Source organism: Bombina bombina, chromosome 7 (assembly GCF_027579735.1).
Source record: "Bombina bombina isolate aBomBom1 chromosome 7, aBomBom1.pri, whole genome shotgun sequence".
NCBI classification, from domain to species: Eukaryota; Metazoa; Chordata; class Amphibia; order Anura; family Bombinatoridae; genus Bombina; species Bombina bombina.
Window position 1 is genome coordinate 444,263,112 of NC_069505.1, and position 20,541 is coordinate 444,283,652.

The 20,541-nt window shown below is 38.0% G+C and overlaps 1 protein-coding gene across 1 annotated transcript in view; it reads left to right on the top strand.

Moving 5' to 3' along the window:
• MRTFA (myocardin related transcription factor A) overlaps nt 1–20,338 on the top strand; it is a 269,522-nt gene extending 249,184 nt beyond the window's left edge. The window contains exon 16 of the mRNA XM_053721388.1: nt 19,176–20,338. Within this exon, the coding sequence (XP_053577363.1) occupies nt 19,176–19,654 (479 nt within the window). The 3' untranslated portion in view covers nt 19,655–20,338. The remainder of the gene's footprint in view (nt 1–19,175) is intronic.
• Nucleotides 20,339–20,541: the final 203 nt, after the last annotated feature.

Sequence of the window (20,541 nt, forward strand, 5' to 3'; positions counted from 1 at the left end):
TGGGCTTTTAAAAACGATGCTTCTGTTGAACAGATTTGTAAGGCTGCGACTTGGTCCTCCCTTCATACTTTTTCCAAATTTTCCAAATTTGATACTTTTGCGTCTTCTGAGGCTATTTTTGGGAGAAAGGTTCTTCAAGCAGTGGTGCCTTCCGTTTAGGTTCCTGTCTTGTCCCTCCCTTTCATCCGTGTCCTAAGCTTTGGTATTGGTATCCCACAAGTAAGGATGAAACCCGTGGACTCGGCATATCTTGTAAAAGAAAAGGAAATTTATGCTTACCTGATAAATTGATTTTTCTTTCATGTAATTAGCAAGAGTCCATGAGCTAGTGACGTATGGGATATACATTCCTACCAGGAGGGGCAAAGTTTCCCAAACCTCAAAATGCCTATAAATACACCCCTCACCACACCCACAAATCAGTTTTACAAACTTTGCCTCCCGTGGAGGTGGTGAAGTAAGTTTGTGCTAGATTCTACGTTGATATGCGCTCCGCAGCAGGTTGGAGCCCGGTTTTCCTCTCAGCGTGCAGTGAATGTCAGAGGGATGTGAAGAGAGTATTGCCTATTTGAATTCAATGATCTCCTTCTACGGGGTCTATTTCATAGGTTCTGTGTTATCGGTCGTAGAGATTCATCTCTTACCTCCCTTTTCAGATCAACGATATACTCTTATATATACCATTACCTCTACTGATTCTCGTTTCAGTACTGGTTTGGCTTTCTACTACATGTAGATGAGTGTCCTGGGGTAAGTAAGTCTTATTTTTGTGACACTCTAAGCTATGGTTGGGCACTTTTATATAAAGTTCTAAATATTTGTGTTTAAACATTTATTTGCCTTGATTCAGGATGTTCAATATTCCTTATTTCAGACAGTCAGTTTCATTATTTGGGATAATGCATTTGAATAATCAATTTTTTTCTTACCTTAAAATTTGACTTTTTTCCCTGTGGGCTGTTAGGCTCGCAGGGGCTGAAAATGCTTCATTTTATTGCGTCATTCTTGGCGCAGACTTTTTTGGCGCAAAAAATTATCTTTGTTATTTCCGGCGTCATACTTGTCACCGGAAGTTGCGTCATTTTTAACGTTTTTGCGCCAAAAGTGTCGGCGTTACCGGATGTGGCGTCATTTTTGGCGCTAAAAGCATGTAGGCGCCAAATAATGTGGGCGTCTTTTTTGGCCCTAAAAAATATGGGCGTCATTATTGTCTCCACATTATTTAAGTCTCATTGTTTATTTGCTTCTGGTTGCTAGAAGCTTGTTCACTGGCATTTTTTCCCTTTCCTGAAACTGTCATTTAAGGAATTTGATCAATTTTGCTTTATATGTTGTTTTTTCTATTACATATTGCAAGATGTCTCAGATTGACCCTGAATCAGAAGATACTTCTGGAAAATCGCTGCCTGATGCTGGATCTACCAAAGTTAAGTGTATTTGCTGTAAACTTGTGGTATCTGTTCCTCCAGCTGTTGTTTGTAATGAATGTCATGACAAACTTGTTAATGCAGATAATATTTCCTTTAGTAATGTTACATTACCTGTTGCTGTTCCATCAACATCTAATACTCAGAGTGTTCCTTTTAACATAAGAGATTTTGTTTCTAAATCCATTAAGAAGGCTATGTCTGTTATTCCTCCTTCTAGTAAACGTAAAAGGTCTTTTAAAACTTCTCATTTTTCAGATGAATTTTTAAATGAACATCATCATTCTGATAATGATTCCTCTGGTTCAGAGGATTCTGTTTTAGAGCTTGATGCTGATAAATCTTCATATTTATTCAAAATGGAATTTATTCGTTCTTTACTTAAAGAAGTCTTAATTGCATTAGAAATAGAGGAATCTGGTCCTCTTGATACTAAATCTAAACGTTTAAATAAGGTTTTTAAATCTCCTGTAGTTATTCCAGAAGTTTTTCCTGTCCCTGATGCTATTTCTGAAGTAATTTCCAGGGAATGGAATAATTTGGGTAATTCATTTACTCCTTCTAAACGTTTTAAGCAATTATATCCTGTGCCATCTGACAGATTAGAATTTTGGGACAAAATCCCTAAGGTTGATGGGGCTATCTCTACTCTTGCTAAACGTACTACTATTCCTACGGCAGATAGTACTTCCTTTAAGGATCCTTTAGATAGGAAAATTGAATCCTTTCTAAGAAAAGCTTACTTATGTTCAGGTAATCTTCTTAGACCTGCTATATCTTTAGCGGATGTTGCTGCAGCTTCAACTTTTTGGTTGGAAGCTTTAGCGCAACAAGTAACAGATCATAATTCTCATAGCATTGTTAATCTTCTTCAACATGCTAATAATTTTATTTGTGATGCCATCTTTGATATCATTAGGGTTGATGTCAGGTATATATGTCTAGCTATTTTAGCTAGAAGAGCTTTATGGCTTAAAACTTGGAATGCTGATATGTCTTCCAAGTCAACTTTGCTTTCCCTTTCTTTCCAGGGTAATAAATTATTTGGTTCACAGTTGGATTCTATTATTTCAACTGTTACTGGGGGGAAAGGAACTTTTTTACCACAGGATAAAAAATCTAAAGGTAAATTTAGGTCTACTAATCGTTTTCGTTCCTTTCGTCACAATAAGGAACAAAAGCCTGATCCTTCCCGTACAGGAGCGGTATCAGTTTGGAAACCATCTCCAGTCTGGAATAAATCCAAGCCTTTTAGAAAGCCAAAGCCAGCTCCCAAGTCAACATGAAGGTGCGACCCTCATTCCAGCCGAGCTGGTAGGGGGCAGATTACGATTTTTCAAAGAAATTTGTATCAATTCGATTCACAATCTTTGGATTCAGAACATTGTTTCACAAGGGTACAGAATAGGCTTCAAGATAAGGCCTCCTGCAAGAAGATTTTTTCTTTCCCGTGTCCCAGTAAATCCAGTGAAGGCTCAAGCATTTCTGAAATGTGTTTCAGATCTAGAGTTGGCTGGAGTAATTATGCCAGTTCCAGTTCTGGAACAGGGGCTGGGGTTTTACTCAAATCTCTTCATTGTACCAAAGAAGGAGAATTCCTTCAGACCAGTTCTGGATTTAAAGATATTGAATCATTATGTAAGGATACCAACATTCAAAATGGTAACTATAAGGACTATTCTGCCTTTTGTTCAGCAAGGGCATTATATGTAACATAGTAACATAGTAGATAAGGTTGAAAAAAGACTGAAGTCCATCGAGTTCAACCTATACAAATCTAAAATACTTACAAAAACCTCCAGTTAAGCTTAAATAACCCCATTAAAATGTGACCCATTTAATACTAGCAATCATATCCATGAATTTTGTTTATATACAGAAATTTATCCAGACTATTTTTAAATGTATCTATGGTATTGGCATTCACTACCTCCTTTGGTAATGAGTTCCACAATTTTATTGCTCTTACAGTGAAAAAACGTTTCCGTTGCAGGAGATTAAATCTCCTTTCCTCCAACCTTAAATTATGACCTCTTGTCAGAAACATGTCCACAATAGATTTACAGGATGCATATCTGCATATTCCGATTCATCCAGATCACTATCAGTTTCTGAGATTCTCTTTCCTAGACAAGCATTACCAGTTTGTGGCTCTGCCGTTTGGCCTAGCAACAGCTCCAAGGATTTTTACAAAGGTTCTCGGTGCCCTTCTGTCTGTAATCAGAGAACAGGGTATTGTGGTATTTCCTTATTTGGACGATATCTTGGTACTTGCTCAGTCTTCACATTTAGCAGAATCTCATACGAATCAACTTGTATTGTTTCTTCGAGAACATGGTTGGAGCATCAATTTAACAAAAAGTTCATTGATTCCTCAGACAAGAGTAACCTTTTTAGGTTTCCAGATAGATTCAGTGTCCATGACTCTGTCTCTGACAGACAAGAGACGTCTAAAATTGGTTTCAGCTTGTCGAAACCTTCAGTCTCAATCATTCCCTTCGGTAGCCTTATGCATGGAAATTCTAGGTCTTATGACTGCTGCATCGGACGCGATCCCCTTTGCTCATTTTCACATGCGACCTCTTCAGCTCTGTATGCTGAACCAGTGGTGCAGGGATTATACAAAGATATCTCAATTAATATCTTTAAAACCGATTGTACGACACTCTCTGACGTGGTGGACAGACCACCATCGTTTAGTTCAGGGGGCTTCTTTTGTTCTTCCGACCTGGACGGTGATTTCAACAGATGCAAGTCTGACAGGTTGGGGAGCTGTTTGGGGGTCTCTGACAGCACAAGGGGTTTGGGAATCTCAGGAGGTGAGATTACCAATCAACATTTTGGAACTCCGTGCAATTTTCAGAGCTCTTCAGTCATGGCCTCTTCTAAAGAGAGAGTCGTTCATTTGTTTTCAGACGGACAATGTCACAACCGTGGCATATGTCAATCATCAAGGAGGGACTCACAGTCCTCTGGCTATGAAAGAAGTATCTTGAATACTGGTATGGGCTGAATCCAGCTCCTGTCTAATTTCTGCGGTTCATATCCCAGGTATAGACAATTGGGAAGCAGATTATCTCAGTCGCCAAACGTTACATCCGGGCGAATGGTCTCTTCACCCAGAGGTATTTCTTCAGATTGTTCAAATGTGGGGACTTCCAGAAATAGATCTGATGGCTTCTCATCTAAACAAGAAACTTCCCAGGTATCTGTCCAGATCCAGGGATCCTCAGGCGGAGGCAGTGGATGCATTGTCACTTCCTTGGAAGTATCATCCTGCCTATATCTTTCCGCCTCTAGTTCTTCTTCCAAGAGTGATTTCCAAGATTCTAAAGGAGTGCTCGTTTGTTCTGCTGGTGGCTCCAGCATGGCCTCACAGGTTTTGGTATGCAGATCTTGTCCGGATGGCCACTTGCCAACCGTGGACTCTTCCATTAAGACCAGACCTTCTATCGCAAGGTCCTTTTTTCCATCAGGATCTCAAATCCTTAAATTTGAAGGTATGGAGATTGAACGCTTGATTCTCAGTCATAGAGGTTTCTCTGACTCTGTGATTAATACTATGTTACAGGCTCGTAAATCTGTATCTAGGAAGACATATTATCGAGTCTGGAAGATTTACATTTCTTGGTGTTTTTCTCATCATTTTTCTTGGCATTCTTTTAGAATTCCTAGAATTTTACAGTTTCTTCAGGATGGTTTGGATAAAGGTTTGTCTGCAAGTTCCTTGAAAGGACAAATCTCTGCTCTTTCTGTTCTTTTCCACAGAAAGATTGCTAGTCTTCCTGATATTCATTGTTTTGTACAAGCTTTGGTTCGTATAAAACCTGTTATTAAGTCAATTTCTCCTCCTTGGAGTTTGAATTTGGTTCTGGGGGCTCTTCAAGCTCCTCCGTTTGAACCTATGCATTCGCTGGACATTAAATTACTTTCTTGGAAAGTTTTTTGGTTTCTTTTGGCCATCTCTTCTGCTAGAAGAGTTTCTGAATTATCTGCTCTTTCTTGTGAGTCTCCTTTTCTGATTTTTCATCAGGATAAGGCGGTGTTGCGAACTTCTTTTAAATTTTTACCTAAGGTTGTGAATTCTAACAACATTAGTAGAGAAATTGTGGTTCCTTCATTGTGTCCTAATCCTAAGAATTCTAAGGAAAGATTGTTGCATTCTTTGGATGTAGTTAGAGCTTTGAAATATTATGTTGAAGCTACTAAAAATTTCCGAAAGACTTCTAGTCTATTTGTTATCTTTTCCGGTTCTAGGAAAGGTCAGAAGGCCTCTGCCATTTCTTTGGCGTCTTGGTTAAAGTCTTTGATTCATCATGCTTATGTCGAGTCGGGTAAAACTCCGCCTCAAAGGATTACAGCTCATTCTACTAGGTCAGTTTCTACTTCCTGGGCGTTTAGGAATGAAGCTTCGGTTGATCAGATTTGCAAAGCAGCAACTTGGTCTTCTTTGCATACTTTTACTAAATTCTACCATTTTGATGTGTTTTCTTCTTCTGAAGCAGTTTTTGGTAGAAAAGTACTTCAGGCAGCTGTTTCAGTTTGATTCTTCTGCTTATAATTTCAGTTTTTTTCATTATAAGATTTAAACTTTGTTTTGGGTGTGGATTATTTTCAGCGGAATTGGCTGTCTTTATTTTATCCCTCCCTCTCTAGTGACTCTTGCGTGGAAGATCCACATCTTGGGTATTCATTATCCCATACGTCACTTGCTAATTACATGAAAGAAAACATAATTTATGTAAGAACTTACCTGATAAATTCATTTCTTTCATATTAGCAAGAGTCCATGAGGCCCACCCTTTTTTGTGGTGGTTATGATTTTTTTGTATAAAGCACAATTATTCCAATTCCTTATTTTTTTATGCTTTCGCACTTTTTTCTTATCACCCCACTTCTTGGCTATGCGTTAAACTGATTTGTGGGTGTGGTGAGGGGTGTATTTATAGGCATTTTGAGGTTTGGGAAACTTTGCCCCTCCTGGTAGGAATGTATATCCCATACGTCACTAGCTCATGGACTCTTGCTAATATGAAAGAAATGAATTTATCAGGTAAGTTCTTACATAAATTATGTTATTTTACGATATGCCGAGTCCACGGCCCACCCTGTCATTTTAAGACAGGATTTATTTTATTTGTTTTCAAAACTGCAGTCACCTCTGCACCTTTTAGCTTTTCCTTTCTCTTCCTATACCTTCGGTCGAATGACTGGGGGGAGGAGTTAGGGGAGGAGCTATGTAACAGCTCTGCTGTGGTGCTCTTTGCCACTTGCTGCTAGCAGGAGGATAATATCCCACAAGTAAGGATGAAACCCGTGGACTCAGCATATCGTAAAAGAAATCAATTTATCAGGTAAGCATAAATTTCCTTTTATATGACTTGTGTCCTTTGCTTTCCTTTACATAATACTGAAACTATGCCAAAATACACCAATAATTACTTAGAGTATAAAAATGCAAAACCAAACTTAGTGTTCTACAAATTTAATAACAATTATTACACATATTCTAAAACCTACAAGATACCTCAAATGCTTCAGAGACGTCTCCCTTATACAATCTCTTGAAAGTCCTTTTAATACCACCTTAAAATATAGAGCAAAGAGTCTGTTATTCCTTAATTGGTTATATTTATAACTTGAGAGACACTATATCAAATGCTTTAGTATGTTTGTTAGTCTCTAAGTATTGCAATATTAATGGCAGTCTTAGTACAGATATAAAATCTTAATAACAGTCTCCTGATGAATGTTGTTATGGCCACAAAGTATGTTTTTGACAGTGATCTGTTGGCAAACTGTTGGCTGATAGCACAAAGTATGTTTTTGACAATGATCTGTTGGCGAACTGTTGGCTGATAGGACAAAGTATGCTTTTGACAGTGATCTGTTTAACTGGCTGTATAACCAGCTGTTAGCAGTATGCAGTATTCTTGTGAGACAAATGGCGATGTAGTGACTGCTGTGATAATTTTAGTTTACGGGTCTATGATCAAGCTAACTCACCGCCTAGCTCCTAGAGAGGCTCTTCTCACCGCTCTCTACGGCTCGTGTTGCCCCCCGGTTCCAGTGTCTGGCCTCCCTTGCGGCGTGAGTAGGGAATTCCGTTGCAAGTCCCGTGTTTGTCGTGTGACGCAAAAGCAGCTCTGTGATTGGTTTCTCCAAATTAGTCAAGTACTTGTTTGTAGAAAGTTTTGATGGACCAGGCACCTCAGCCAGATTGGCTGAGGTGTCTGGTTCATCAAAACTTTTTACAAACAAGTACTTGTTTAATTTGGAGTTATCATACGAATGGAAAAATGAGACGGCAAAGAGTGACAAGGAGAGATTTCTGTTCGGGGTGATAGTTCCCCCGATTTCGAGTAAAAAAAATTTTAAGCCTTGGAGCTTAATTTCTTTAATTTGATTATTCAGTTGTTCTAGCTTTGCTGGAACTTAAGAGTTTCGTTTTCGCCTTGGATTGTTCCGGCGCATAAGTTGTATCCTAGATAACAGGCAGGACCTGTTGTGGATACTAGTTGGGTTTGCCCCTTCTTTTCTAGATTTCCGGTCCAGGTACAGCAGGCCCATCTATCCTAGTTAACAGGCTGGTCGTATTTAGGTATTATCTGTGGTGGGTGCTTGATACTGGATCATATGGATCTAGGGGATCCTAGAGGTTGGAACTAGTCTTCTTTCTGGGCAGTTGTCTTCAAAGAGAAAGGAAGGTTTGTCAAGTGATCTTTGGAGCAATTGTCCTGGTATCAATCACACTGTGGGAATATTTTCCTCCTCTGTTGGTACATGCTCTAATAGGGGGATGGTCTTCCCGTCCTAATTGGGTTTTAGGATTTTTAAGCAGCGCTTATTAGTTCTTCTTTTCGTTGGAACATGTAAGGTTCTCCCTTTCTTTGGTTAGGAAGGATGATGTCTTTCCTGGTTTATCCTGTTTGAGTAAATCTGGTTCTTAGAAACCGTATGTTAGAGTAAACCTTGTTCTGATCCTAGGTTTCCTTCTTGGAATCTGGGGGTTAAGGTGGCAGTATCCTGCTTACAGATTTTACAGTAGTCCCGGGTTTCGGCTTTTATGGGTTTCTTACCTTCAAATGCTAATAGACCTTTTGGTTTTTTCTCGTGTCTTTTTGATCCTCGGAGTTCGATCTAGACCGGAGTTGCTGGTGTAGACACCAGGGTGAATCTTGGAGGCTGTTTTTGTCTTATCCTGAGATCTTACGAAATTTTCCCTTCGGGTTATGCCCTCCTGCCCCCCTTCTGGTTCTTGTTGACGTGGGGGTGGAGAGTGATCTACACAGCCGAGGTCGAGACTTCGGCATGGAGTTGGTGTATCTGTCTTAACAGATTTACATGGTATACCGGTTGGGGAAATCAATCCCAGTGTTCCGTTCAGATCTCCCTGGTCTGAGAATTGTTTCTCTTAAGCTCTTCTGGGGCGGTTTTGACTTTGTCGCTTACTTGTCCGTGGGGAGAGAGTCTTCTAGGGAGGTCCGTGGGTTGGGAGTTTTCTTCCAATTATTCCTTTGGTTCCTCAGCGAGCTTTCTACTTGGAGTATTTAGTCTTCTGGGTTCATACCAGATAGGACCTCTCAGTGGGGAGATCTTCTTTTGGAGGAGAGTTCCTCCTTCTAGACGGGGGGGGTCTCGTGTTTAAGGGTGGGCGGAGGTCCAATTCGACTCATCGCCAGCGACCCTCTCTATGAGCATACTTCTCAGGATCGGATGTCCCCTACTATCTTTATCTGCTCGAACGTTTGTATCTGATGGGGAAGACAATCAAGATTTCAAGGCTCCGGCCTTTTCATCCAGCATCCTTTAGAGGTTTCTTTTTAACCTTCTTTGCTTCGGCCATTTCAAGCTTTGTTGTGGACAGGAGCAGGTGTCTGTGAGACCATTTGCTCCGTTTATATCTCCATAGACCTTGTTACAGGGATTTGCTGAAGCAGGGTCCTTGTGTTCCTCACAATCTGGATTCTCTGAGGCTGACTGCATGGAATTAAACGTTTAGTCTTAGCCATGAGAGGTTTTTTCTGTAAAATGTTGATACTCTCGTTTTAGTTCATAAGCCGGTGTATTGTTGCATCTATCAAAAGGGGTGCAGGTCCTACTTTTTCTGGTAGGGGTGTCCTACGATGGCTTATTGGTGAACTTTGCTGCTTTGGAAGCTGGAAGTCAAGAGTTCAAACCCAGCTGTGGCTATGTTCTCTTCATAATGCATGATCTACCTTTTCTTGCATGAAGAGCGGGGATTCCCCTGGCATAAGGCCAGGTTTTTCAGGATCCTTCCTTTCTCCAGGATGCCCTGGAGAAGGGCTTTTTCTGTAGCTCCCTTAGGGGACTGATTTCGGCCCTAGCGGTTTTACTGCTCAAGGGGCTCACAGAGCTTTTAGATGTCAAGTTTTTTGTTCAGGCTTTGGCTAGATCCGGCTTGTGTTTAGATCTAGTGCTCCTCTTGGGAGTTTACATCTTGTTCTAAGTTTTGCAGAATGCTCCGTTTGAGCCTATGCATGTTGTTGACATTAAGATTTCTTTCATGTAATTAGCAAGAGTCCATGAGCTAGTGACGTATGGGATATACATTCCTATCAGGAGGGGCAAAGTTTCCCAAACCTTAAAATGCCTATAAATACACCCCTCACCACACCCACAATTCAGTTTTACAAACTTTGCCTCCCGTGGAGGTGGTGAAGTAAGTTTGTGCTAGATTCTACGTTGATATGCGATTCACAGCAGGCTGGAGCCCGGTTTTCCTCTCAGAGTGCAGTGAATGTCAGAGGGATGTGAAGAGAGTATTGCCTATTTGAATTCAATGGTCTCCTTCTACGGGATCTATTTCATAGGTTCTCTGTTATCGGTCGTAGAGATTCATCTCTTGCCTCCCTTTTCAGATCGACGATATACTCTTATATACCATTACCTCTACTGATTCTCGTTTCAGTACTGGTTTGGCTATCTGCTATATGTAGATGAGTGTCCTGGGGTAAGTAAGTCTTATTTTTTGTGACACTCTAAGCTATGGTTGGGCACTTTATACGTAAAGTTCTAAATATATGTCTTTAAACTTATATTTGCCATGATTCAGGATATTCAGTATTCCTTCTTTCAGTCTGTCAGTTTCATTATTTGGGAAAATGCATATGTATAAAATATTTTTTCTTACCTTAAAGAAATTTTCTAATTGACTTTTTTCCTTGCGGGCTGTTAGGCTCGCGGGGGCAGAAAATGCTTCAATTTATTGCTTCATTCTTGGCGCGAACTTTTTTGGCGCAAAATTTTGTCATTTCCGGCGCCATAGTTGACGCCGGAAGTTTACACGTGATTGCGTCATTTTTTACGCATGTGTGTTACAGACTTTTTTTGCGCCAAAAAGTGTGGGCGTCATACTTGGCGCCAAAAAATGTGGGCGTTTTACTTGGCGCCAAAAAATGTGGGCGTCATACTTGGCGCCACTTTTTTTCACATTATTTAAGTCTCACTTTTTTGTTGCTTCTGGTTGCTAGAGGCTTGTTTGTTTTGCATTTTTCCCCATTCCTGAAACTGTCATTTAAGGAATTTGATAATTTTGCTTTATATGTTGTTTTTTTCTATTACATATTGCAAGATTTTCCATAAATTATTCCTGGATCAGAACATACTGAGGGATTCCTGTTGACTAAGAAGTCCTACCAAAGCTAAGTTCATTTATTTTAAATGTTATGAATCTTTATCTTTAGCTATGATTTGTAATAAGTTATCATGATAAACTTTTACATGCAGAATCCCTTAGTATTTATGCTTTATGTATTGCTTTTCTTTTTACTTCTTATGTACAAGATATACTTAGAAAATTTATAAGAATATTTTTCTGATTCTAGGTTAAGGCTTTGTCTGACTTGTGCCTTCTATTAAAAAATTTTTAGGTCTTTTTCAAACTTCTTTTTTATGAAGTTTCAAATGACCAACAACATACTGAATTATCCTTCTCTGATGATGTTTTTTCTCTTTCAGAACTTTTCTTCATCAGATATTGACACTAACAAATCTACTTTTTTATTTTTTATTAGAGTACATTTGTTTTTTGTTGAAAAGGTGTTGGTTATTTTGGATATTGAGGTAACTAGTTCTTTTTCAAAACTAGCTAACATTTTATTTCTGCTTATTTTATCTTCTGTGTCTTCAGAGGTTTTTTCCATTCCTTCATACTAGGGAATGGAATAGGCTGACAATTTTCTTCAAAGGTTTTAAATTATATTCTTTGCCGGCAGTTAAATTCAATTTTGAGGGTTCTCCAATTTAATGGGGCTATCTCTACTCCTGCTTAATTATGCTATTGCTTTTATAGCAAAATATTATTTATTTTCTTTTTAAATGGTTGTATCCTATTTAAGGAAAAAAAATTATTTTCAGGTACTTTTCTTGGACCTGTAATTTATTTGGATGATGTTGCTTTTGCTCCATTTTTTCTGTTTACTTTAAAGATCAAGTATCAGATTATGTATTATTTAGCATTGTTATGGGACAAAGTCTACTGCTCATTTGAGGTTCAGACTGGGTGCTGTTGCATTTGTCTTGCATTTTTGTTTATGCAAGTCCGGTGTGTTCTGGTCCCTTAACTGGATTAACATGCTAATAATTTTATTTGTTTCTTCATTTTTATTGAATATTTTCACAAATGAGGTTTAATCTATGTCTTTAGCTGTTTTTAGCTAGAAGAAATTTTGTGATTTCTAAAAAATCCTTATTTCTTTTTTTCCAAGATAATCAATTATTTGATTCATATTGGATTCAATTCTTAACTGTTACTCTGGGCTTCAAGATTAAGTTCTTAGACTAAAACTTTAAGCTTATTTTAGTTTGGTTGTTCTTACTAAAGAACAAAATTCTAAATTCTTACCCAAGTAACATGTTTTTATTTAGAATTTTTTTGGTTCTATTCGGTCCAAAATTCTTAGATTTTGGGTACAAAATAAAATTTGAAGTAAAACAGTCTGTGAGAAGTTTTTTTCTCTCTATTATATTCCAGCTATTCCAGTAAGGCTAACACTTTCCTTAAGGTGTTTCAGTCCCATATATTTTGGGTAATGTTGAAGTGCGGTTGATAACCTGTTGAGGATCAAGTGCTGCTCAAGATCTGGAATCTTCTGGGGTATTTAATCCAGTTCCATTTTTAGGATCTGGGTTTTGGGGTTTTATTCAAACTATTCATTGTTCCAAAGATAGAAAATCTTTTTATTATATAAATGTACCATCTTTTAGATTGGTATTTATATGGTCTATTCTGACTTTTTCTGGTCAGTGATAGCATTATTTGTTTTCATTAGATACAATAGATGCATTTCTTCATTTCTGTTTTCATTCAGATTATTTTTAATTTCTGAGACTACGGAATCTCATATGATTCAATTTTGTTTTTCAAGACATGGTTAGAGGATCTTTTTATCAAAAGCTCTTGATTCCTCACACAAGGGTCACCTTTTTTAGGTTTCCAGATAGATTGTGTCACTGTCTTTGTCTCTAACAGATAAGTGATTTTTTTCTTATTGGGTTCCGTCTGTCGGTACCTTCAGTCTCTATTATTTCCTTCAGTTGCTATATATGCATGGAAATTTAGGTCTTATGGCTGCAGCATTGGATTCTTTTTCCTTTGCTCATTTTCATAGAAAACCTTTCCAGTTTTTTATGCTGCATAATGGTGCAGGGATTCTAGGATTTTACTTTTTAAATCTTCGAATTCTATGTTTATCTATCTTTGATTCGGTGGTTAAGATCACCATCATTTAGTTCTACAGGTCTCTTAGATTCTTTCAACCTGGACCATGATCTCTATAGATGCGAGTCTTTTAGGTTGGGAGGCTGTCTGAGGTTCTCTGTCAGCACAAGGGGTTTGGAAATCTCAGGAGGCGAGATTACCATTTGATATTTTGGAACTCTGTGCATTCCCTGAGTTCTTCAGTTGGTTTCTTTTGAAGAAGAGACGTTTATTGTTTTTTCAGACATTATCACATCTGTGGTGTATGTCAATCATCAGGGTGTGACTATCAGTCTTTAGACTGTGACAAAGTATCTCGGATATTTGCTTGGGCTAAATCCAGCTCCTATCTAAATTCTGGAGTCCTTTTCCCAGGTATAGACATTTGGGAAGCGGATTATCTCTGTTAATCAAGCTTTACATCCGGGAGAATGGTCTTTACCCAGATATGTTTTTCAATTTTTCAGATGTGAGGGCTTCCAGAAATAGATCTGTTGGCCTCTCGTCTTAACAAGGAATTTCCCAGGGGCCTATTTCAGGTCCGGGGATCCTCAGGCGGAAGTAGCGTATGCTTTGACACTTCCTTGGAATTATCATTCTGTCTATATCTTCCACCTCTAGTTCTTCAAAAATTCTAATGGAGCGTTCATTTATACTGCTGGTGGTTCCAGCATGGCCTCACAGGTTTTGGTATGCGGATCTCATTCGGATGGCCAGTTGCCAACCTTGGACATTTCCGTTAAGACCAGACCTTTTATCTCAAGGCCCATTTTTCCATCAGGATCTCAAATCATTTAATTTGAAGATATGGAGATTGAACGTTTGATTCTTAGTCATAGAGGTTTCTCTGACTCAGTGATTAATACTATGTTACAGGTTTGTAAATCTGTCTCTAGAAAGATTTATTATCGAGTTTGGAAGACTTTCATTTCTTGGTGTTTTTCTCATAAATTCTTTTGGCATTCTTTTAGAATTCCTAGAATTTTAAAATTTTTCAGTTTGGTTTTGTCTGCAAGTTATTTGAAAGGACAAATCTCTACTCTTTCTGTTCTTTTTCACAGAAAGATTGCTATTTATTCTGATATTCATTGTTTTGTACAGGCTTTGGTTTGTATCAAGCCTGTCATTAAGTCAATATCTCCTCCTTGGAGTCTCATTTTGGTACTGAGGGCTTTACAGGCTCCTCCGTTTGAACCTTTGCGTTCTCTGGACATTAAAATTACTTTCTTGGAAAGTATTGTTCCTTTTGGTTATCTCTTCTGCTAGAAGAGTTTCTGAGTTTTCTGCTCTTTCTTGTGGATCTCATTTTCTGATTTTTCATCAGGGTAAGGCAGTGTTCCTTCCTGTTATTCATTATTTTGTTCAGGCTTTGGTTCTTATCAAAACTGTCATTAAGCCAATTTCTCCTCCTTGGAGTTTTAATTTGGATCTAAAGGCTTTACAGGCTCTTCTATTTGAGCATATGTTTTTTCTAGACATTATTTACTTTCATGGAAAGTATTGTTCTTTTTAGAAATCTCTTCAGCTAGAACAATTTTTAATTATCTGTTCTTTCTTGTGAGTTTCCTTTTTCTGATTTTTTTCATCAGGATAAGGTGGTTTTTGCTATCCTCATTTCAATTTTTACCTAAAGTTGTGATTTCTATCAACATTAGGGAGGAATTATTGTCTTTTACTAAGACTTCTTTGGTAAGATTCTTACATTCTTTGGATATGGTAAGAGTTTTGAAATCTTATGTTGAAGCTATTCAGATTTCAGATAGTCTTCTAGTCTATTTGTTATCTTTTCTGGTGTTAGGAAGGTCAAAAGGCTTCTGCCATTTATTTGGCATCTTGCTTAAACTTTTGATTCATCATGCTTATTTGGAGTCGGGTGGATTCCCGCCTCGGAGGATTATGGCTCATTCTACTAGGTAAGTTCCTACTTCCTGGGCTTTTTAAGAATGAAGCTTCTGTTGATCAGATTTGCAAAGCAATGACTTGGTCTTCTTTGCATACTTTTACTATGTTCTACCATTTTGATGTTTTCTCTTCTTTAGAAGCAGTTTTGGTAGAATGGTACTTCAGGCAGCTGTTTCAGTTTGATTCTTCTGCTTATATTTTCAGTTTTTTTCATTATAAAAATTGAAACTTTTTTGATTTGGGTAGTGGATTAATTTTTCAGCGGAATTGGCTGTCTTTATTTTATCCCTCCCTCTCTAGTGACTCTTGCGTGGAAGTTCCACATCTTGGGTATTTATTATCCCATACGTCACTAGCTCATGGACTCTTGCTAATTACATGAAAGAAAACATAATTTATGTAAGAACTTACCTGATAAATTCATTTCTTTCATATTAGCAAGAGTCCATGAGGCCCACCCTTTTTTGTGGTGATTATGATTTTTTGTATAAAGCACAATTATTCCAATTCCTTATTTTTTTGATGCTTTCGCTCCTTTTTTATCACCCCACTTCTTGGCTATTCGTTAAACTGAATTGTGGGTGTGGTGAGGGGTGTATTTATAGGCATTTTAAGGTTTGGGAAACTTTGCCCCTCCTGGTAGGAATGTATATCCCATACGTCACTAGCTCATGGACTCTTGCTAATATGAAAGAAATTAATTTATCAGGTAAGTTCTTACATAAATTATGTTTTTCTGTCTTGGAAGGTTTTTTTTCTACCGACTATAGCTTTGGCGCGCAGTTCTGAGATGGCTGCCTTGCATTGTGACTTACCTAGTTTTTTCATGCGGCTAAGGCTGTTCTTCATACTGGGTTAGGTTTTCTTCCTATGGTTGTTTGATTGCAACATCAATCAGGAGATTGTGGTTCCTTCATTGTGTTCTAATTCTTCTTTTCGAAGGAGCGGTTATTTCATAACTGGGATGTGGTTCAGGCCTTGAAGTTCTTTCTCCAGGCTAGATTTTTCCTTGTTTGTGTCTATTCTGGGAAGCGTAAGGGACAGGATGCCTTGTCCGCTTATTTGTTTTTCTGGTTGAGGTGCATGCTCGCTTAGCTTATGAGTCGGCGGGAAACAAGCCTCCTCAGACAATGAAGGCTCATTCAACTAGAGCTGTGGTTTCCTCTTGGATCTTTTGAGAATGAGGCCTCTATGGATTAGATTGTAGGGCAGCTACCTGGTCCTCCTTCCATACCTTTTCAAAGTTTTACAAATTTGACGGGTTTTTTTTGCTTCAGCTGAAGCAGCTTTTTGGGCTGTGGTGCCCTCAAAATAGGGTCCGCCTCTCTTTTACCCTCCTGTTTTCATTCAGTGTCCTCTAGAGCTTGGGTATATGTTTCCCACAAGTAAGGAATGAAGGCGTGGACTCTCCTCATACAGATGGAAAGGAAATTATCAGGTAAGCATAATTTATGTTTTTGAAGAGTGACACCACATCAGCTTTTCGCCAATCCTGGGGTATCATGCCTGAGAATGAGTCTTGAAAAATTAAGAGTAGAGGTTTGTCTATAACAGTGCTAAGTTCCCCTTAACACCCTTGGGTGTATTCCATCTGGGCCTGGAGTTTTATTTACCTTAATATTATCCAGTTTTTTCTTTATATCCTTTTTAAATAACCCAGTTAATGGTATGGGCTGGCATGTTCTAGTTTGTTCCAAAGTATCATCCATTGGTTCCTCTCTTGTGTATACTGAAGAAAAGAACTGGTTTAGTACCTCAGCCTTCTCCCTGTCACTGTTAATCATGCTACCCTCCACACATTTTAATGTAACTATATTATCCTTCTTAGATTTTTTGCTATTTATGTACTTAACAAACCTTTTAGACTTAGAATCCCTTGCAATTAATTTTTCATTTTCAATTTTGGCTAATTTAATTGCCTTTTTGCCTGCTTTGTTATATTCCTTATAAATATGGTATGATGAGTCTGTACTATTTTCTTTGAATAATTTAAATGCCCTACATTTTTTCCTAATGTCTCAACACATTTTTATTTAGCCATAACGGCTTAGTTTTTTTTTGTTTTTTTTTATAACCATATGGTATTTGTTGATATGTATATTTATTTAACAAAGTTTTAAATGTTATCCATTTATCCTCTGTATTTTTATTAGATAATACTTTGGCCCAATTTATGTTATTTAATGATTTCCTTAAATCGTTGAATTTTGCTTTCTTAACATTAAAAGTCTTGGTTAAACCTTTAGGACTTCTTATGAAGAGATTTCAAATGTGACCATGTTATGATCACTGTTACCCAAATGTTCTTTGACTTCTATGTTTGATATTATATCTGCATTGTTTGATAGCACTAAATCCAATATAGCTTTACTCCTAGTTGGCTCCTCTATTAATTGTGACAAGAAGTTATCCCTGAGAACATTTATAAATCTATCCCCCTTAGCTGAATTACTAATTTCATTGGCCCGGTTTATATCAGGGTAGTTAAAATCTCCCCTAATTACAGCACTGCTATTAGCAGCCTTACCTATTTGCAGTTGAGTTTCCTCCAGGTCACTAATGTTGGGGGGCTTGTAGCATATTCCAAGTAATATTATTTTAGGATTTTTTCCCCCCACTCTTTATTTCAACCCACAGGGTCTCTACATTGTCACCTGTATCATAAATATCTTCCCTTGTTGGAGGTTTAATACACATGCAGATTCCTCCACCCCTTTTATTATTCCTGTCTCTCCTAAATAAATTATAACCCTCTAAGTTAACTGCCCAGTCATGTGAATCATCCCACCAAGTTTTAGTTATACTGATAACATCATAGTCCTCTTCTGCAACTAAAAGCGTCAGCTCCCACGTTTTACCTGTCATGCTTCTTGCATTTGTTGTCAAACATTTAATTTTCATGTGCTTTCTGCTGATACTTGCTGTGCTTTCCTTCATACTTTCTAATGTGACATTTCTTAAGTCATCCCTTCCTTGAGATATTATAGGAGTGACAGATTCACAGACTGATCTCTCTGTTCTATTGTGTTCTAACTTACCCTTATATAATGACATTATCCGGTCATTACTAGTCGTGTGTGTTATATCCTGACAGTAAATACATAAAAATAATAATTTATATAATGCTATTATCCGGTCATTACTAGTCGTGTGTGTGTTATACCCTGTCAGTAAATACATAAAGATAATAATTTATATAATGCTATTATCTGGTCATTACTAGTCGTGTGTGTTATATCCTGTAAGTAAATACATAAAGATAATAATTTATATATTATTATCCGGTCATTACAAGTCGTGTGTGTGTGTTATATCCTGTCAGTAAATACATAAAGATAATAATTTATATAATGCTATTATCCAGTCATTACTAGTCGTGTGTGTTATATCCTGTCAGTAAATACATAAAGATAATAATTTATATAATGCTATTATCTGGTCATTTCTAGTCGTGTGTGTTATATCCTGTCAGTAAATACATATAGATAATAATTTATATAATGATATTATCCGGTCATTACTAGTCGTGTGTGTTATATCCTGTAAGTAAATACATAAAGATAATAATTTATATATTATTATCCGGTCATTACGAGTCGTGTGTGTGTGTGTTATATCCTGTCAGTAAATACATAAAGATAATAATTTATATAATGCTATTATCCAGTCATTACTAGTCGTGTGTGTTATATCCTGTCAGTAAATACATAAAGATAATAATTTATATAATGATATTATCCGGTCATTACTAGTCGTGTGTGTGTTATATCCTATCAGTAAATACATAAAGATAATAATTTATATAATGCTATTATCCGGTCATTACGAGTCTCGTGTGTGTGTGTTATATCCTGTCAGTAAATACATAAAGATAATAATAATTTTGCTTACAGAGCTTCCCCTTCTCGTATTTAAATTCCAAAAATAAAACTAGGCAAGGTTGTTTTTTTCCCCTCTACCTTCTAATGATCAAGCTGACGTGAGCTGACTTAGTATTTCTTATTGTGTATTTTAACGAGAGTTGGGTGCCAGAAGTTAATGTTAAAATCAATACAGGGTGGTGTTGGGCTGACACTGTGCAGGATCTAACAAAGGTTAACTAATTGTTTTCCTTTTTCTGTCAGATATCCCTTTGGAGTTTAAGGAATTCCTGGTGCCATGTCATAAACAGGCCTCTCCACCTCACAACGCAGCGCCAGCTGTGCCACAGGTTCAGATCCCCTCTCCACCATCGCCCAATCCCACTTCCCCAGTGCGTCTGGAAGATTTCCTAGAGAGCTCAACTGGCACACAGCTGCTTCGTGGGGATGGCTCAGGTTCTATGCCGCTTATTGATGACCTACATAGCCAAATGCTCAGTAGCCTGGCCATCTTGGATCACCCCCCTTCTCCTATGGACACCTCTGATCTGCACTTCTCTCCTGCGGGAGACTCTCTAGGACTGGACATTTCCGAGCCACCTCTAGATGGCATGGACTGGCTTGAGCTGTCAGGACCTCCGGCTATGAACCTGGCTCCTCTTAGCACTGCTACCCCCAGTGTCTTCTCAACCGATTTCTTGGACAGCCATGATCTGCAGTTACACTGGGACTCCTGCTTATAGCTCATGAGGATTTCTATCAGCACTTTCCCAAGCAAGGAGGCGCAACCTCTGAGGGTGCCAAATTAGTGAATCCTCGGGCGGTTTCTCTGGACTTTGACTCGTAAGAAAATGATAAATATGAAATTGTGGTTAAGTAGATATATCAGAGCTATGCATCAAATTGAAGCTGCACTTTTCACTTGTGCCACAGTTCCTGCTTCCTGCCCTTTGCCTGTATGTAACGACTAAGGCCCCATTTCTTCCATGACTTAGAGAAGTTTGTTTCCATATTACTGCTGGATCATTCGTTAGTGCTTCTCCAACCCTGGGGAAATTGCGGTCTCTTTATGCATGGGAGAAGCCATCATCCCTCCCTTCCTGCCAGAGACTCATTGGTGCATATCATGTTCTTACTATGGCACTTCGCTTCACTCAAGTCGTGTTCCTGGGTTTAAGCCATTTGGGTTCCTATCTCTGATTAAATCTGGGTTAGGCAAACTTGTATTTTTATTTTTTACATTTCCCCATTGTGAATGCTGGTTACCTGGAATTTTCTCACATCCGTGACATGAATGTATAAAGCGGATGAATATCTGTCTTTTCCAAATAAAATTGTGAGACCCAGAAAGAAAAAGAAAAAATTAAAGAAAAAAAAAAGACTTACAGAGATATATATATCCTTGAATAAAAATTTGTTTGGAGAAATGTTTAGCTGTGGTTCATTAAGCAGTTATTGGGCGGAGAGAAAACAAACCATAAGCAGTAAAATAAGACGGTCCTATGATATAGAAACTAGACTCTCCACATAAACAAGAGTCACTGAATAAAAGACTCTGTAGTATTCAGGATAAGACAACCACTCACAAGCACCAGTGAGGCGCTATATCCAGCTAACTGACCGCTGCTTG